Below are 19,136 nucleotides of genomic sequence, written 5' to 3' on the forward strand. Positions count from 1 at the left end.
ACTTGAGTTAAGGTCAACACAAACTACAAATTTGCACGCTCACACACACGCAGGCCTCACATATTCCAGGCTGCCAATTCTTTAAGGTAGGTAGGCGCTGTGATTGTACTTGTGCAGCAAATCTTCCATCTTTTCCTGAGGAAGGACAAGAGGAAGCTAGATGAATCTCCAGGCTACATATAAAGCTTTCCTGCTTCTTCGAGAAACCCTGAATTGACAACTCACATTTCCTGCATCGTGTGCAGAAATGCCTATGATGTCAGGGAAGAGACAAGGAAGATCTAACTCTAGGATTTTGTAGGATTTTTCTTCATTCATTCTGGGCTTCAGGTGGAAAACCATTCAGGGTGAGACTGACACTTGAGCAGGTACCACCCACCGTGCTGGGTGCTTTGGCTGAATTTAACTCCACTGAATTCAGGGGCTCTGTGGCATTACCACTCTTAGCTGCCTTTATCGCCCCACTCCAGGGAGGATAATTGGCTAAAATAGAATGAACGTTCAGGCACTCCCAACCCCTCAGATCTTTTTGAATTATGATGTTATGCTCAGTGTACTTAGGTGTTAATTGTTCATACTTGTGTTCAACTCATTTGGAAAAATAAACAGGTCAGCATCTGCCAAAGTGGGTTAGATACAAGCTGGGTGATTAGCCAAATATCCACTCATCTTTTTCACTAAATAAGAGTTTTCAAATGTTTTGCTTCAGTTGGAGCAGTAATCATCAGACAATTTGTTTTTGGAGAACATAAGCCCAGTGTCACTGAGAGACAAATTCATATTTTATTATTTGGTTCCAGTCACTGACATACATAGAATTGAATGGTCTGAGAGTTGAGTCATCTATTTACCTGTCACCCAGTCCTTATTAAGTGTTCTTATGATGAATTATACTATACATTAAGCTTGGTAGTACTTGCCTCCAATATGTTTGCTCCTTAATCCATATTGTCATCATCCGGGAGGAAATATATGGAAGAAAAAAGTCCAGTGTGCCTGCCAGGAGCTGGTCATTTGTTAACAAATTGATCTGACCTATTGGCAGAGCCTGAGATAAGTTCTGTGTGGCTGTTACAGATGAGGAAACTGAGCTTTGGTGAGTTGGAATAATTTGTCCAAAGTCAAATAGAGAGGAAGGATTTGAAGCTGGGTCTACTTGACAAAGCCCTGCCGGAGCCTCTCCATCTGTGGCCCTGGGCCCTTCAGCCAGGCTTAGGCATTTCCCAGCCTCCTTACAGAATGGCACTTCCTTGTCCTCACTCCTTTCCCATTTCATCGCCAATGAAATCATATTATATTTGGAAGTTGAGTAGAGAAATGCAGCAAGATCTATGTGTGAGCCCTTTCAAGACACATCCCCCAAGTGTTGTCCCTAAATGGAATACCAGCTGTCAGATTTTTCTAGACATTCTGACAACACGCTTGGGAGAGGGAAGTAAAGCAAATTCACCAAGTGGGAATAAATAGTTTCTGTGAAAGACTCGGAAAAGCTGCCCTGCACTGCTCGGGGCCTCCATCTGATGGACAAGAGAAGCAAATGTCAAGAGAGGAGACATGGACCAGGTACCCCTGAAGGATCACTGTGCAGATATGGAGGTTCTGCTCCCAGCCCTGTGTAGACCAATGCTGTCACCCTGTGTGAGTTATTTTAAAATTCTCTGAGACTTGTTTTCTTCATCTGGCTCATGCAAAGGCTGGACAACAGCAGCTGGGCACAGTGTAAGTCAGAATTTTGCAATCAAATCCAAGGTCTCCAGCTCAGCCATCCCTGCTGAAGTCACTGGTTCCTATCAGGATATCACTTGCATATCCAAAGGGGAGAGACTTGCCCCATCACCGGGCCATGCACGTTGGGCATTTTATGCCCATCCAAGTGAAAAGGGCATGGTATGTCATCCATGCCATCTGCTCCCTGCTCATCCAGGGCTGTGACTTTCCTGAAATAAAACCTGTTCTCCTTGGGTAGACAGAGGAGGTGAAGGTGTAGCAGAGGTCCGTGGCAGTTGGTGAGATAGGAGACAGTTTGTAAAGATATTTAGGGCTTCAGATAAAAAAGGATTTTCTTCTATTTGTGGACTCTTCACAGCGAAAGCTGTAGGATAGTTTTCTGGAGCCATGAGTAAGGAGCAAGGGGATTCTGAGACACAAGACCAAGACCTGAGAGCTGTTCTTGATGGTTAGGGACTCTGGCTCTGCACCTGGACAGGCCTGGCTTACAAAGTCCAGCCTCACCATGTCTTAGGTTTCTTAAGACACTTAAATGAATAGAGCCCAATTTTCTTCATCTATAAAATGGGAATCATATACTGCCTTACTTGCATGATGGTTATGAGGATTAAGTGAGGTCATCTGTGGGGCTATTTAACACAATGCTTAACACAATAGTAAACAGACCAACAGCAAGTAGCCACTCCTGAGCCCCAGTTTTCTTCATGGTAGACTATATAGCCTGCTTTTGAAAGATGGAACAGGGACCAGATTACAGCATTTGAACCTTCCTCTTGACACATTCTTTCTAATGCCAAGTCCTTGCCAACAATGCTGTTACCAAGAGTAGTAGTCAAGGCTCTTTTAGTATCAAAAAGCAAAACCCCTTAAACTAAACAATACTGACTCCACTCCAGTAATAGGGGAAGACAAAGGGGTGAACTTTGACTGGGACCCAAAATGCTCTAGCAACGCCCTCCCTACCCCATACCCCTTAGTTCTTGTTCTCCCCTCTCCTTTTTCTTCTGTCCTTTCTTTTCTCTCCTCCCACTTCCCCTTTCTTTCTCTGCCAATCTCTCTCTCTCTCTCTCTCTCTCTCTCTCTCTCTCTCTGTTTCTCTCACTCTCTCTCCCGCCTTCCCTCTTTCCCACTCTCCTCCCTTGCTTCATTGTGGGACAGGCTCTGTATTCCTGAGGTGACAGGATTCTCTCTCAAGATTCATCTTCCAAGAATCAAATCTTCTTGGCACATATGCCTCTCCTTGGACCAAGTCAAGAACTTGGGGAACTACACCCAGACAATCTGCTTTGTTCCAGGGGAACAGGAGGGAGCCCTGGATTGAGATTTCTACTAGGTGGAGATGTGCAGAGTGCTGCAACAAAAGATGGGTTTTGTTACAACAAGAAGGATTACTACAAAGGCCAAATGATGCCTGGCCACTAAATGAAGGGTCTAGAATAGGACCCTCAAAGCAAGACATCTGACATCTAGAAGCCTGAGATGATTTTGTGATGGAGAAGGGACCAGTTCCCTCTCCCACAAGCAGAGGTGGCCCCTCCTCCTCTTAAAAGGAGCATAAAACACAGCCTCCTTCCTGTTCCCCTAGAGGTCACATCTATCTTCATGTCTTTCTTGAGTGCCTGGATATTTCTGATATCACTGGTGTGTAGAATATGCTTTCAAAGGCTCTTAATTAGCTCCACTTGAGGCAATGGACATAACCAATTTCATAGAATCGTCATTTTAAATCTGGAAGGATCACAGAGCAATTATAGCTCCCAGACCTCATAACTCTGGATTATTGTGAGAACCACCTGAGCTGTGTTTGGTATTGTTTTAACATTTCTGAGCCCTTTACATAGGTCTGTGTTGGGACAATTATGCAGAATTGTTATGATTCTGATTTGCCTCATTTGAGAGCCAGGGCTTCTGAAAACACAGTCTTGTTTCCAAGAGATTAAAGCAGGAAGAATTATGAACCCATTATACCCAGGGTCATCCAGCTGGTCAGTGGCAATATCTATGTAGATTTCTGTCTCCTGGTGCCTGTCAGCTGCCAAGTAGAGCAGTGTGAATCTCTGTTAAATTAAGAAGGGTCTGTTGCTAGAGCTTGTAAAGCCAGGTCCTGCTATGGAGACAGGAGTCTGTGCACCAGTTAGCTTTCCTTTCAAGAAAATAGGATGCCCCACTTCTGTGTCCTCCCATATTAATTCCCCTAGCTCACATTAATCCCATCTATTTTCTGGGTCCCTAACATGTCATGTACTGTGCTGGAAAGACAGCTCACACCCTCTGAGAAGATGGACATAGATGAGATCACCAGCAGTATGAGGCTTTCTTGCCATTTTCTGTGTTCAATCAGATCCAAAAAAGAACAGGTTTCTTCGAAAGTTAAATAAAGAATTACCATACAACCTGTCAGTTTGACTCCTAGATTGATACCCAAGAGAACTGAAAACCTGTCAACACAAACACTTGTACATGAATAGTCCTAGCAGCATTATTCATAGTAACCAAAAAATGACAACAACCCATGGTAAATGAACTCTAATGAGTAAATAAACAAAATGTGGTTCATCCATTCAGTGGAATATTATTCAGTCATGAAAAGGAATGCAGTATTGATACATGCCACAGGTAGATAGACGTGGAAAAGATCATGTTAAAGTAAAGAAAATCAAACACAAAAGACTACATATTGTATGATGCCATGTATATGAAAGGTCAGGAATAGGTAAATCCATAAAAACAAAGTAGACTCATGGTTGCCAGGGGCTGGGGAGAGAGGGAAATAAAGAATGACTTCTAATGTGTCACTTTACTTTCTAGAAAATGTTCTGCAATTAATAGTGGTGGTGTCACAGCCTCCCGTACATGTCCTAGATGCCACTGAGTTGTACGTTCTAAAAGGTGAATTTGATGATATGTATGTGAATTAACCTCAATTAAAAATAAACAAATATTAAGAGTTAAACCATCAAAAATAAATAAATAAAACAAATAAAAAGAGTAGACCCTGGGACATTCAAGTTTGGGTTAGACCCAGAAGAAATGTGGCTGGTGGGGCACCACCCTGGCAGAGGGAGTTGCAGGCACGGTGCTGTAGTCCTGTATGGAGAACAGCTGAAACAGAGCTTGTGGGGCGAGGGGAGGTGCTGGGTCTAGAAGCAGAGATGGGAGAGCATAGGAGGGGATGTGTGGTCCTACCTGCTGAGCTTAGAAGCTAGATCTGCTTCTCCCAGCAAGGGGGCCTTTGCAGCCAGGCTGCAGAGGATGGTGGTGCATGCTAAGCAGTGCTTTGGGAAGGTGAGTCTTGCTGCAGTTCAGGATGAATTAATGAGGGAAGGAACTGAAGCAAAGATTTGGGAGCATCAGCTGTAAGCTCAGCCTGGAGCTGGAAGCTGCAGGGAACAGGCAGAAAATAAGCATACCTTTCCTCCAGCCCTTGGGGGACACTGCTTTTTTCTAGCAATTCCTGATTGGATGTAGCTTTCACTTTTTTAATTAGCTCATTGATCTTGGAAATAGTTCTTAGAATTAACACAACAGTTATCATTAGCTCCTTTTACAGAGAGAAGCTGAGGCTCAGAGCAATTCAGTCACTTGCCCAAGGCTCTTCCTAAGTGGCAGAAAGTTAGAAGCCACCAGTTCATCCTAGGCTGACCTATGATCTTATTGGGGAAACAGAACATAGACACAGAGAATAAAATACAGTGCAATGCAGATATGTCATCACTGAAGAATGGCTTTAAGTTATTATCATTATTATTAACAACACATAAATTGGTGCCAAGTTTACTGTCAACCACACCAAGTATTTGAAGTACAGCTTCTCTGTTTTGTTTTTATTATTTTTATTTTATTTCTTTTCTTACATCTTCGTTAGTATCTGATTTCTCCCTGTAATTCTCCCATCACCAGAGCACCCATGATCCATCACCAAAGTCCCTTATGCTCCAACTGTTGTAGAGCAACCCCGAGACAAAACGGGGTGCCTGACTGTGGGTCCTCACCCGCGCGCTTAAAAGGACTTATCAATGCTCTACTGCAGGCACACGTGAAAGGTTAATAAAAAAGGTTTATTTACAAGGGAAGGGGAAATGAGGAAATGTACAGCTCTGGGAGAAAAGTGGGAGACAAAGTTTTAAATGAGTCCTACCCAATCCGCCGATCAGGAATCCCAGAATGGCGCTCTCAGAGTTGGCCGCCAGCCAGGAGCGGTGAAGCAAGGAGGTGAGCGATCGCGAGCCAGAGAGACCCCAAGGCCCACGTGTTTGGTTTTTATATCCAACCTGGCTGCCCAACTCCACCCTCAGGTCCCAGCCACCCTCCCTTGGTGGTGATGGGATTTGTCTTTCCCAGAGTCTTGATGGCTTTAGTCTGGAGTGGGGGTGGAGTCCACAAAGCCTGCATGGGATTAACTCAGGACATCACTTCCCCCTAACACGCCCTCCCCTATTTTGACCCCAATCCCTCTTCCTCCCCTGCTGTAGGCCTCCCCAGATCTGTGGTCAGCTTGCAGTGAAGTACGTTTTCTTTGGATCTTTATTCCTACCTTTCCTATTGCTAAACAAAGGTCAAGGAGAGAGTTAGTGCAGAAGTTTTGAACTGGGGGGAATCAAGCCACCTCCATCATGTGAGAGGAAGGAACAGTGAGGAACAACCCAGGAGCTAGAAGGTGGCACAGAGCTAACTCATTGGCAGAAGGTGGAGATTTCTGGACTCTACCTTCTGACCCCCAGAACAGGGGGGCTGCTAGGGACTAGGGGTGGAGCTGCTAGGTTGACCTTAAATAGTGAAGACAAGGGGTCAGGCTGTTATAGGACAGGGAGAGGGGCAGCCCAAACCCCGCAAACCTGCTTATTCTAAATGGGTTTTGCCATCCGCCGCATCAACACAAAACATATGAGACTTTAATGGGAAGGAACTTTAATAAAAACTAGGAAACAATATAGGTAAGGCAAAGAGTCTAGTTTCTAAATGAAGCACCCAAAGTTACCCTTCCCCTCGTGGGTAAAACTCCATCCATATGGGATTGGCCCAGAACAAGGCCCCAAAGCCTGCTACAAGTCTAAAGCATCTTCCAGTGGGGACCCACAGAAAAGGGTCACAAACAACCGGACAAGCCCGGAAGGAAAAGAGCAAAATCAACATCAAGATAAAAGCTGCCATTGTCACCTCCCCACGGGTCTCACCCACATCTGTGTCACCCAGTCCACGACCAAAAGACAAGTGCAGTTTCTTTACGTGTCTCTAGGCTCCATGTGCCTCCTCCAGGTCTCCTTCTCCATCCTGCTTCCTTCCTCCGTCTCTTCTGCAGCTTCTCCTCTTCCTGCTCAGCTCCACCCTCCCTTGGGTGGGGCAGGGAACCTCCCCCTTTCCTGGGGACCACCCTGTTGCAAGGCCACTCTCTTATTTATTTATCTATTTTGGGCTTCTGCGTACACCTTGGTCTCTGTTCAGTTGAATCTGCTGCCACATGCCAGCCAATAAATTCTCTTCTCTTCTCTTAGCTGTCCCTTTTTTCACTTACAACGTAAATCTGCTTTTGGGTCTTGTCCTGCATTTTTAAACTGTGGGTAAGGACTCACAAACTGAGTCATCCCTTTTTCCCTGGGGTTTGCTCTGTAGAATATGCCAGATGACCCTGGATTCCACTTGAAGTTTTGGGTCCCTATTGAAAAATAAAATTCACCTGAATAAATTTAAAGGTCTATTTGGCTTTATTAAACAATTCATGAACCAAACAGATCCCAAGTAGAAAGGCTTTGCACAAGCTTCTACAAAAAGGAAGGTTTTTACATTCAAAAAGAGGATGGGACAAGATTATTAGCAAAAGAAAAGAAAGACTATTTCATGCAAAGCCACCTTCCCTCAAGGGGAGGTAAGGAGGTCTTACCTTTCTGAAACTATAATTAGGTTAGGTATTAAGTTTTGGTGCTTCACCCTACCCTTCCCCCCATGACTCACTCTATTTAGGGCCTGTTGTTTCTTTTTTTTTAAACCCCTTACCTACCCAGTGAGGACCTCATATCCAACCCACAAAGGACCCCCACTGTGCCGTGCTTCAAGGATATATATATAAAGTGTGTACCCAAAGCTAGCCCACAGGGGTGAGTGTTCAGTAGTAACAGGGGTTTGCATTCCTGGGCACAAATTCCAGTGCCTTTACATGGCCATGATCCTCACAAAAAGATCCATTTTATAGAGGAGGGGATGGAGGCCCTGGGAAATTAGCTTGGCCAAGGTGACAAAGCTAAGATATGGGACAGTCAGGATTCAGATTATGCTCTGGCTCCAAAGCCTTTTTTTTTTTTTTTTACTTTGCTGCACAACTTACACTGATGTCAGAACTGGACATGAAACAATTCTCATCAAGCACAGTCAGAATTATGAGCTCCAATGATGATCTGCTTCTGAGCTATATAAAAAAGAGTTGGAAGAGCCCCTGGTTTACTGGACTTTGGTCTGCATTCAGATTTGCTTGGCCTCAAGTGTTCAGATTTGCATGGCCCTTCCTCTCCAGACATTTCCTCCTCCCTTATCTTTCCCCTCCCACTGCTTTTGAAGGATTTTTAGATCAAAGTGGCAGCTGCTCTCCTGGGGGATAATCCTGTTGCCTGTAACCTTGTTTTCTGAGTGTCCTTCACAAGGAAGGGTTTCAACAAAAACTTTCTCCCTCAGCCCAGTCACACCATTTTTCTTTTCCTTAAGCCTTCACCAGTCCTCAGGATAGAAAGGAAAATGCCTTCTTTCTTCAGAAACATTTTTATGCTGAGGAGCTGCACAGAATAAATTAGCCAAATCTCAAAAAGTGTTATGAGATGCTCCTTCCACATCCTCATTTTAATTTCTGCTTCCATCTTTTCCTTCTCAAATGCCACCTCCTTTTTCCTTCCGGAGGACTGGCATTTATTTACATTTGCCCTTCCAAGGGGCAGGTGTATCTGCATCGACACCAAGGAAACTCTTCCTCCAGGTAAGAAACAACTTACAAGATTCTAAGACCCAGATGCAACCAGCAAGTAGAGAACTGAATCAAAAATACTTTCAGTCACTCAAGGGAAGCAGAAGCCCAGTGGATCCAGAAGGATTAAAGATAACAAGATAATACCTAGTTGATGATGGCAGAAATAACCAAGTATCGGGGCCTCACCTTGAGCTGCTGCAGCAGGTGTTATATTTCCGAGAAGAGTGGCTTGCTGGAAGTTTCCTGGTTGATGTCATCGTTAGAGGCCCTTTGACAGGTCCCTTCTTTCAAGGAAAGTGCCAAATGCTTTGGAAATATCCCCATTTTCCTACTTTTTTCTGTTATTTCCAGGGATTTAGAGGCGTCACTAACTGCCAAGGCGAAGAGGTACTTGAAGTTTTAGATTCTTTAAAGACTCGTGGACCCTACTTTGACATTTTTCTTTTGCTAGTCTTCTTTCCTGCAAAGAAAGAATGACAGTAATTTGAAGGGAAGCATTTCTTTTTCACCCTCCTATCCCCATCCCTCCTAACCTGACCTACAGAAACACCATTGGTGGTTATCTACCAAGGTAGAGTGTAATATCAACAGGAAACCTCTTTTCAAAATGGAAAGTAGCCTGAAAATGTTCTTTAGTCCTGGCATCAGGTTCCTTAACATGTGAGTCTAAAGCACTATCTTCCATAATATCTCCACTCTGAGGTCCCTAACACACACAAACACACACTCTCCTCTGATCCCCGTTTCCTCAAAATCTGGCCCCACCCAGAGCTTACCGAATTTAAAACTCTGGCAGCTGGGCCCAGCAATTCCCTAATCACCCAGAGAACTTATTGAAACAAATTCCTGATCTTCACAGCAAGAGATTTTGATTCAGTAATTCTTCAATGGGACCCAAGAAGTCTTATTTCTATCAAACTCTTAGACAGTGTTGATGCTCCTGGCCAAGGGAGTAGATGAGGTGTAGGTAGCTCCCTGCCTGCTCTTACCATGGATTGCTTCTGTAAGCCAAGTGGTGAACTGTGTACAAAGATCATAGGTGGAGGTGTAGACAAAAAGAAGGAAGAAAAGGAAAAGAAATTCTGGCATAGGAAGCAATGCCTGGAACAAACACAGTTCTTCCTCCTCACACTTTATCAAACCTTTTCTTTCTTAAGTTTTGTTTCCCTATTTCTGGCCACTAATGAATGCATCCTGATTGAGACCTGCTAGTAGTTTCTCATGGGCCTTATAAAGATGGTGACCCAAGAGCTGGCCTAACAAAAGGATTAAAAGAAATTAAGGTCGGGACTCCCTGGTGGTGCAAGGGGTTAAGACACAACCTATGAAGCTATCCACAGCCACTGCAGCACGAGTTTGATTTCCTGCCAGGGAGCTACCCACATGGCACAGCAGACTTCTCCTGACTCGCCCGCTGCTCCCCTCACAGTGTATTTCAGTCATTCCCCCTGTTCTGTTCCCTACTCTGCCTCTGGTGAATCCTCACCCCCTGTACCTCTGGCCTGTACCCCTGTTCTTGTATGCATAAATAAATCTTAAAAAAAAAGAAGTTAAGGTCACACTGTTAGACCTTTAATGGAAAGGAACTTTAATACAATTAGTGAACAATACAGAAAAGACAACAAATATAGTTTCTAAATCAAACACCCAAAGTTATCCATCCTCTAGTGGGTAAAAGTCCACCCAAACAGGGTTGGCCCAGAACAAGGCCCAAAAGCCTGCCACAAGTCTAAAGCACTTTCCTGCAGGGACCCATAGAAAAGGGTCAGAAAAAGCCAGACAACCTTGGGGCTGCAGGATCTGGAGCATTAGTCTACAACCAAAGGATCCCCAGGGATCTCCAAACTGTTAAGGAGTACAGTCTCTCAAAGGAGTCCAGCCATCCATAGCACAAGAACAAAGGAAGTAGATTCTTAGTGTAAAAGATCTTTAGTAGAATTAGTGTGCAAAGATAATTAAAGATATTACTAATGAGATTTACCCATTAAAACACACCAAATTACCCAATCCTCTCATGGGCAAATGCCCAGCCAAACCGGGTCAGCCCAAAGCATAGCTGCTAAGATCCAAAATCTTGCCATAAGTCTAAGGCACCTTCTGGGAATGAACCACAAGAAATGGCTTAGGCAGAGAGCTGAGATAGAAGACTCAAAATTCAAAATCAAAGTAAAAATCTAGAAAATGGCTGCCATTGTTTCTCTGCAAAGGACCAAGAGGACCCTCCCCCTATGCCTCACCCATGTGTCTCTTCTAAGTACCTCTTCCACAAGTCTCACATGTCTTTTCTCCACATGTCTCCTTCAAGTCCCTAGGCACAAGTCAATACCAGAGAGAGAGATGGGCCACCTGTCTTCCATATTGTATAAGTTCACCTGGCTGCTCAGCTCCACCCCCAGTTTGCAGTAGCTCCTTTACTAAGGAACTCCAGTTCATAGCATACTGGGACTTGTAGTTCCAGGTGGCTGTGTGTAAGTGGGAATGAGGAAAATGATGTCTGTCCTTCACAAGGTGTATCTCTAACAGCAGTCCACTTCCCTCCTTCACCCTGGACTTGTCCAATGAGCACATGGCCCCCGCTGCTCAGACTTTAGTATACACCAGGACCTCCTAGTTAAACACAGATCACTAATCCCACCCCAAGTCTATGATTCAGTAGACCTGGGATGAGGCCTGCCTGAGAGTCTGCATTTTTAGTCAGCTCCTACACTAGAGCCACTGGTATGCATACCTGAAACAATGCCAAAGATTCTCGAGTCATTTCCACAGCAGCCACCCATGAACAATTCTGGCAAAGGTAAGTTGCTTCCAGCCTGCAGCATGAACATATAGGAAGTATCCAAACCTCACTTTGTCCCTATCAGCTGCCTCAGAAATGGAAGCCAGGCTTTCAGCAGACATGGGCATCCAGTAATACCTGGATGATGCCATTCATGAAATGCACTCTGAAATGTCAGAAAAATTTTTCTTAGTTGGAAAATCACTGTGACTCTCATACCTCCAAGTTTCTACCTTCTTCTGAATATTACATCTGTTGTGGCTTTTGTTGTAGTTTTACCATTTCACACTGTTAACAAACAAAATTCACCAGATAAAACTTCAAAGATCTAAGTGGCTTTATTAAAGGATTCATGTATCGGGCCACATCCCAGGCAACAAGTAGAAAGGTGTTCCAAAGAACTGTACAAACTGGAAGGCTCTCCTAGACAGAAAGGGGTCAACATAGGAAATTAGAATTGTTTGGGGCAAGGCCACCTTCCCTTGGGGGGAGGGACCTGGCAGGAGATTAACTCACTAGTGCTGACCAAGTAATTCCAGATTGACTGGGATTTCTGGGAGGGGCTGAAACTGCAATTAAGTTAGTTATTAAGTGAGTCTTGGTTTGGTGGCATGGGCTTAGCACAAGTGACTCCATTCGGGGCCTGCTGCCTCTTATTTAACAATACCATTTACCAGAACACAGAATGCTCAGTTTCCTCTGAGAGTAGTACCAGAAATGCTTGTTGATCTGATCTGACAGTCTCCAACCCATAGAACTCTGGACTTGTTGAGGAGGTGATGCAACCAGACTCACTGACATTTCTCTCTCTTCTCCCCACCCATTCCCTCCGCTCCATGTCTCCTCACCTCTGCCTCCCGTCCCCAGTGCATTCCCAGAAACAGAACAGACAGACATGCGTCCGCAAGAGCCTCATCTGCGCCTTCGCCATGGCCTTCATCATAAGTGTCATGCTGATTGCGGCCAACCAGATCCTCCGGAGCGGCATGGAGTAGCAGCCTCCCGCCACCACGCTGCTTCCCAGCTCATTGCGCATGTGCATGCCCTGCGGGCAGACTCTTCCTCCACAAATGCAGATAAGGACGATGCAGACCTGGCACAGTTCAGTGAAGAACCCAAGGTTGCAGTGCAACCAGTGTTGCAAATCAAATTTATCTCCTTGGCAGGGACACAAAAGGGCTGTCTTAAATGCTTTACTGGTTTTGTTTCCTAATGCAATAAATAGCCAGGAGTTCTGAATGATCGCTTCAACCACCTGTAGTAACTCCGAAGAGAAACTTCATTTTCATCTCGGAATTCCAATGGCCATACAGGTTGGTGGTGTGAGAGAGCTAGAGAGGCGTGAACACGCAGTCACCTCCACACCCCAGTCTTTCAACCCAAGGGTCAACTGGAGAAGCCACCCCCTGAGGGTAACCCTCAGTCCCAAAGGCTGACTTCTGTGTTACCACCGAAGAGGGAAGAGGGGGCTTTCCATCTCACCTGGCTTCCTTCCTCCACCCAGTGGAGATCCCCCAAGGCATGAGGGGAGAGCCATTGAATGGGGTGCAGCGCCTGGTGGTCTGCAAGTCGCACCCCTTTGCTTCCGTTCTTACTGCCTTTCCCACGGGACTCTTGGCAGGGTTGGGGAGCTCTCATTTTCTGTCAGCACTTGGCTTTCTGTTCCTAGAGCCCACCGCGCACCAGCATTTTGAAATCTGCAGAGAGCCTTCCTCCCAGCTTTGCCGCCTGTGCTGCCATTAGAGGACAAAGAAGCATCCTCGTGGGCATCTCTGTAACATAGACGCGTGGACAGCACGTGTATCCGGCTTCGTGTGTGACATCATTCGTCCCCGTTCGCTCACTCCCATTATTAAGCTTCGTCCTCTGACATGCGGCCCTTGCCTCCTTGGGGCAGGCTGTTTGGGGGCCAGGGAGGAACTAAGACTGGCGCTGAGGAGCTGTGCCTCCCACCGCAGTTGTCCGGAGTGAAGGAACCCAAACACATCTCCTCGCCAGAGACCTCTGTAAGTCAGGGTCCTCGTGCACCTTCCCATTATCTCATCTGAAAGTTGCTTTGTTAGTCTTCCCCAGATAGAAAGAGAAATATAATCCAAAGCGGAAAGATGGAATGATCATACTACGGTATCAGACATAACATCTCTTGGCATTCCGATTCTGCCGTTGACTCGCTTCCAGGAGAAAGCAAATGTTCATAAGCTTTGCCGATGCACCAGGTAATTTACTCCCGCCTGCAGAATACTTTGGTTGGGGAAGAGAACTGAATCCAGTGATCCATTTTCAACACCGTTTGAAGTCTGTAATTCCCTGCCTTCTCCCAGATGCCCCATCAGTCACCACTATTAAATCAAGCTTGCATAGTCTGATTAGCCAATAATCTTTAGATGTAATATTTCCCTTTGTACTTTTCCAAGCTCAGGTCTTTATTTCTGTAATGGAATTGTCTTGATTCTCTTTCTTCAGATTGCATCCTAAAGCTAAATGCTTTTTCCTGGCCTCCCTCCCTCCCTCCCTCCCTCCCAGTATTGAGGCACCAGAATCTTTCCTCACTCCATGCAGCCAGCAGGTAGGATTTTTCTGCAGTGTGTGTCCCTGAAGCCCGTCTCAAGCCACCGCTCCCTTTCAGTGTCCTCCCTGCTGCCTTCATGGACTTGGGGCACCCAGGGTCTCAGTTTTGGGTCTTCTTTCAGTTCATGTCTCCAAACTCTTCCAGCTATAGCCTGGGGGCAGCTGTAGAAACTTCCCCACTGGGGAAGACCATGAATATTCCTGATGAGCACAAGTAAAACTAGGGTTTGAGCCATAGTATGAAGGTGCGGGCAGGTGAGAGCCCAGGGAGTTGAGAGTCCCTCTGATCACCCCTGGGGTCCCACATGTCCAGGCCAAGGAAGGCAGCAGCCCGCCCTGCCCAGCCACATGCAGGCCACAAGTCTGCCATTCTCTTCTTTCCCTTGCCTGACTCACCACCTCCCTCGGGACTGGAGTTCTGAACTAGAACAGGTCGAGACACAGAATATTAACACTTCTGGCAACTTCATCCTCACTTTCTGCCCAAAGCCATGTGGCCCCCCCCATATCAACTGGACTTGGGTAGAAGGACCCCTGAACCAGCAGATCACTTCCTCCTGGAGAGGGGAGTGCAGAACTCAAAGCAGACTGGATAGAGGTGCAGGAAGGATTCTTAGAGGACCCTGCCCCGTGAGAAGGGCTGACAATGCTATAGTTGAGGCTGAACTTCAGGACCAAAGTGTGAGCCTGTCTTTCTGCAAGTTCTTCTGACTTCCACTGGAGAATGAGGGCCAGATGGATGGAGGGTTAGACTTCATCAGAAGAGAGATTAGCCACTGTGAAGGGTGGAGAGTAGAAGGAGTTCCGGAGAGAACCCAACAGCCTGTTCCTTACAGAATCCTCAGCATCCTCTCCCAAGAGAGGACCTTTTCCTCTCTCCCCATGATGGGCAGCAAGCCCATCCACCCAGGAGCAGATCTAGGAGACTGCATCCCTGTGGGAGCAGCTGAAGGATGAAGGGTAAGAAGGAAGCCACAGAAATCTCTGCTGGGCTGGAAGTTAACCTACTCCCGTGGTAACAACACACGTGACACCCAAGGGCTGAAGTCTGTGGAGATAGCCCAAAACTGGTGGCATTGCTCACATCTGACAGCTTGTCCCCATGAAGTGTGCCCCTGCTGCTTTGCCTGCACAGTCTGTCAAAAATGGTGGGCTTCTTTGTTAGGAGGCTTAAGATCTGACTTCCCCAGCCCCACCCCAGTCCTGTCCTCACCAGTGCTGGCCAGGGCCCATACTGCAGCGCCCTCCCCAGGGCTGTGACACACTCGGATGAAGACTCCAGAATGTCCTGGTCCTCCATGCCCCAAGCTGTGCTGTGTGGCCCCGGCTGGAGGTGAACTCTACAGAACAGGGAGGGAGGAGCCCAAGTCTTGCTTTGTCCTCCCAACTAACAGACTCAGGAGTCTATTATAGGATAGCCAGGTGATTGGCAAACTCAGCTCAGCTCATTCTTTCTGCGAGAATGGGTGAAGACCATGCAAGTGATGATCGGGGAGGCATTTTGCTTGGGAGATCAAGGAAAGCTGACTCTGATTCCCTTGGCACCTGAAGAAGCTGGTTCCCATCACTCCAGAAGCAGGCAGAGCCCCCAAACAGGACCCAGCATGGGAACTGTTAGCAGTGGCTTCCAGAATGTGCGTGGGTCCCACGTGACTGATCTGTAAAAAAAGGGATATTGCCATGGCAACCCTTGCATTCCACCCCGAGTTTGCCAAGGCACACAAAAATAGGGAACATTTTCTTAAAGAACACTTGGGTTCTGCCTGATTGCAGCCTGACTCCAGCATCCATGTCCTGCTAGAGGGGGAAATTACCCTCAAAGAATCTGGTAGATTCTTGCCTTTTCCTCTTGTCTTTGAACTTGTCCTTCCATTTGCCCAGGAGAAGAGAAGCTACCTGTGAGCTGGATGGTAGCCTCCCCACACACCTCTCCACTCCCCACTCCTGGGGCCCACAGCCAAGGCCCCTTAATCTGGGCTAAAAGGCAGAAATGTCATCTGGAAGGCAGAAAATATTTTAAGCCTCAATCTTTAAAAGCATCTGCTTGCCTGTTGAGAAGCTCTCCCACAAGCCAGAAATGTGAACTGAAGTGAACTGAGGTTTATAGTGGTCTTAGGCAAGCCTCGTGGTTTCAGAAGTTTCTAGGCATTTTATTTGCAGAGAACAAGATATATAGTACTAGTCTTCTTTCGTAATACCTGCTCCTGTCTTGGATTTCATATGACAGATGGTCTACTATCTTGTGGTTAGCCAAAAGCATCTAGTAGGAAAGATGTGAAGCTCGTTTTGACAATAATGTCCCTCCCACCTCCCATCCACAGAATCAAAAAGTGATGGATCTAAGAACTGGGAGAGAAATTTATCTTTTATTCCAAATACCTTCTTTAGGCTTAAGTCCAGAACTAGGTCATAAATCAAAGAGAGTTTTGCTTTTAACCCATAACTAGCAGCCACTCTGGACCCTATGAGGGCACGGCCAAAAGATTAAGGATATGAACACTACCCACAGCTCTTTGGGTTGAGTGGCACTGACCAGGGGCGGCTGTAGGCCATGAAAGAGTGTTTCTGCTCTGCCCTGACTCTCCATCACCTGGAAGCTGCTGATCTCTGCTCCTCCCAGCTGGGGGTCTCCAACTACATTGGGTTGGTTGACTGCACTATTTCTCTACAGGCCCACAGTAATAGTGTCATTCACCTGTTCCACTGACATATTGTGGGAATGTGGAACCCTGCTATTATAGGATGGCTGGGTGATTGGCAAACTCAACTCAGCTCATTCTTGCTGCAACAATGGGTGAAGGCCACGCAAGTGATGATCACGGAGGGGTCTGCCCATTTTACTATAATGTGGAATGATACAGATGGACTGAGCTGACGTGTCCAGACTTGGGCACAACTGGTTGTATAACCAGTAGGACTTCAGAGCTACCTTCCCTAGAAAACGAGTGTCTGAAATGACCTCTCATCAGAGAGGCCACTTCAGTAACCCTCCCAGGGCTAAGATCTGTAACCTGGAGGCCTTGCTGTAACCAGCCTCCCCCACCACCTCATTGCTCAACACTCCCAGGCAGGAAAAAATGTCTATCAGAAATAGAAGAGAAACATTATTCAGCAGTTAGGGTTTTCAACTTGAATTATTTAAAGCGATGTCAAGATAGAAGAGGATTTGAACTGCCTCTTACAGACCTTGTCTCCATGACAATTTAAATGTCAGATCCGTTCAGTGTCACTTCATACTTCCTTGGCTAAGTCACTCAGGGGACCATTCTTGGTCTTGTGGCCTTGCCGTAGACATTTGGTTTGGAGGAATAAGGTCAGGCACACATCGAAGCCCAACATTTCTCTTAGTATTACATGCTCGTTACTACTGCACACCATCATCTTAACAGCTATGGTTTCTACTTAACATTGATTCGGGATCCTCTTTATACAGCCTCAAAGGACATGATACCAATGCTCAAAAAATCTTCAAGGTAGAATAAATTTGATCAGTTGACTTGAAATATAGCCACAATGAGTCAAGTTTTGCTAGCTCCGCAAAGACGGTCTTCTGAGTCTGGACAATATTTGCCAACTTTCTGCCCCCAACCCCTACCCTGGGTACTTTGCCAGTCGAGTCCACACACTCCCATGCTGGGGGTAGCCCTCATCTATCTTTTTCCTTGAGCATGATAAATCGACTTCCAAACCAATGCTTCTCACACTGCTAGAAGGTGTCATCCAAGACACTGAGACAGGGAGGCCAAGACTGGAATTTTCCAGTGGAGTAGAAGAGCAGCTGGTGAGGAAGGAATATTCCAAGGAATGTAAAATTCAAGTGTGAGGCTGCTCCATCTCCGGACCTGAAAGAAAAAGAAAGCTCTTACAGGGCTACAGAAGCCGTTCTCTGAAAACATTCCCTTGTATCTGGCCTACTTTGGGAATAGAGAGGCGCTGGAGTGCCAAGGGGCTGCTGCCCAGCTACCTGCCCCCAGTGACACATGCTGCCAACTTCGAGAGGAAACCAGCAGCTCATTTTTCCTTAGGGGATGCTGACAGCTGTCAAGGCCGAAATGCCCCTTCTGGGGCTCTCTGTCTGAGTTAAGACCTGTAGAACTGACGTCAGGAGCATAGAATTCAGAACCAGAAGTGTGGGCAACACTATCTACTAGGAAGGGCATGGACGGCAGGACCCCAGGTGCCTCTGTCACCCACCAGCCAGATGACCTTGTGAGCCTTCCCATCCTGGCCTTGGACTCCTCATCTTTAAAGCCAAAAGAAAGGTAGATGAGATGACCCAGAAGAGCCCTCTCACATTATGACTCAGTTTTCCTGAAACAAGTCAGGATGAAAGCCCGCACTTGAGAGGTCTCCGCTTCCCCATGGATTGTATGAGGGACTGGCAGTGTCTTTTTTAACCCAAGTCCCAAGAGGCAGTGTCCATTGTCTGTAGATGAAACCTTGCAAATTGGCTTCTGTGTGGGGTCTTGCTGGCCACAGGTTTTGTTCACTCCCTGAGTTCTTGCTGATTCAAGGGAACCTTGCAGTTGGGCGTGGTATCCTGTCCTGGCTTGTGAAAATTAAGGGGGTTTGATCACCTTCCCACAGGTCACATGCACCAGAAGTCGTGCATAAGGGGGTAAAAGAAGCAAAGCCAGTTCCGAGCAAAGAGACTTGTTTCTCCATCTGAGAAAGCAAACTGGAAACTACTGAATAAAGAGCACAACTTCACATCGTTTCGTTTTCTTCTCTTTTTTTCCTCCCTGGCTGTGGGAACAGGAGTTCCCATCCACGATAGTGGTTTGTGATTATTCATAACACAACAGAAGGAAGAGAGTCACGTTCTTTGCTGATTGTTGGGAGTTAGGTGAACAGTCTGGGGACACCAGCCGCTGTGATGTGCTTGCACGACTGGGGAGTGGTGCTCAGCTCAGAGCCTGCTTTAGATTTGATCCAAGTGCAATCAGGGAGAGAGTGCAGGACAGGGCAGCAGCTGGAGCCACAGGAGTCTCCAGCTTTTCTGCCCGTGACAATGTAAAACCCTCAGTTTCTGTCCTTTCTCTCTTCCTGAACTGCACTGAGGTCGTTGCCATTATTTTGATAGAAGCCCTGCTGTTCTTCCCTGGAAAGCCCTCG

The 19,136-nt window shown here is 46.4% G+C and overlaps 1 protein-coding gene across 4 annotated transcripts in view; it reads left to right on the forward strand.

Annotated features, from left to right (window-relative positions):
* The window catches only part of CALN1 (calneuron 1), a 394,265-nt gene extending 381,577 nt beyond the window's left edge, over nt 1-12,688 (forward strand). For all 4 annotated transcript variants that reach the window (XM_054693580.1, XM_054693582.1, XM_037506791.2 and 1 more), the window contains exon 6: nt 12,321-12,688. In XM_054693580.1, the coding sequence (XP_054549555.1) occupies nt 12,321-12,448 (128 nt within the window). In that variant the 3' untranslated portion in view covers nt 12,449-12,688. The remainder of the gene's footprint in view (nt 1-12,320) is intronic.
* The last annotated feature ends 6,448 nt before the right edge of the window (nt 12,689-19,136 follow it).

The sequence above is a fragment of the Talpa occidentalis genome, unplaced genomic scaffold, assembly GCF_014898055.3.
Source record: "Talpa occidentalis isolate TD23 unplaced genomic scaffold, MPIMG_talOcc4v2.1 talOcc4.12, whole genome shotgun sequence".
Taxonomy (NCBI): domain Eukaryota; kingdom Metazoa; phylum Chordata; class Mammalia; order Eulipotyphla; family Talpidae; genus Talpa; species Talpa occidentalis.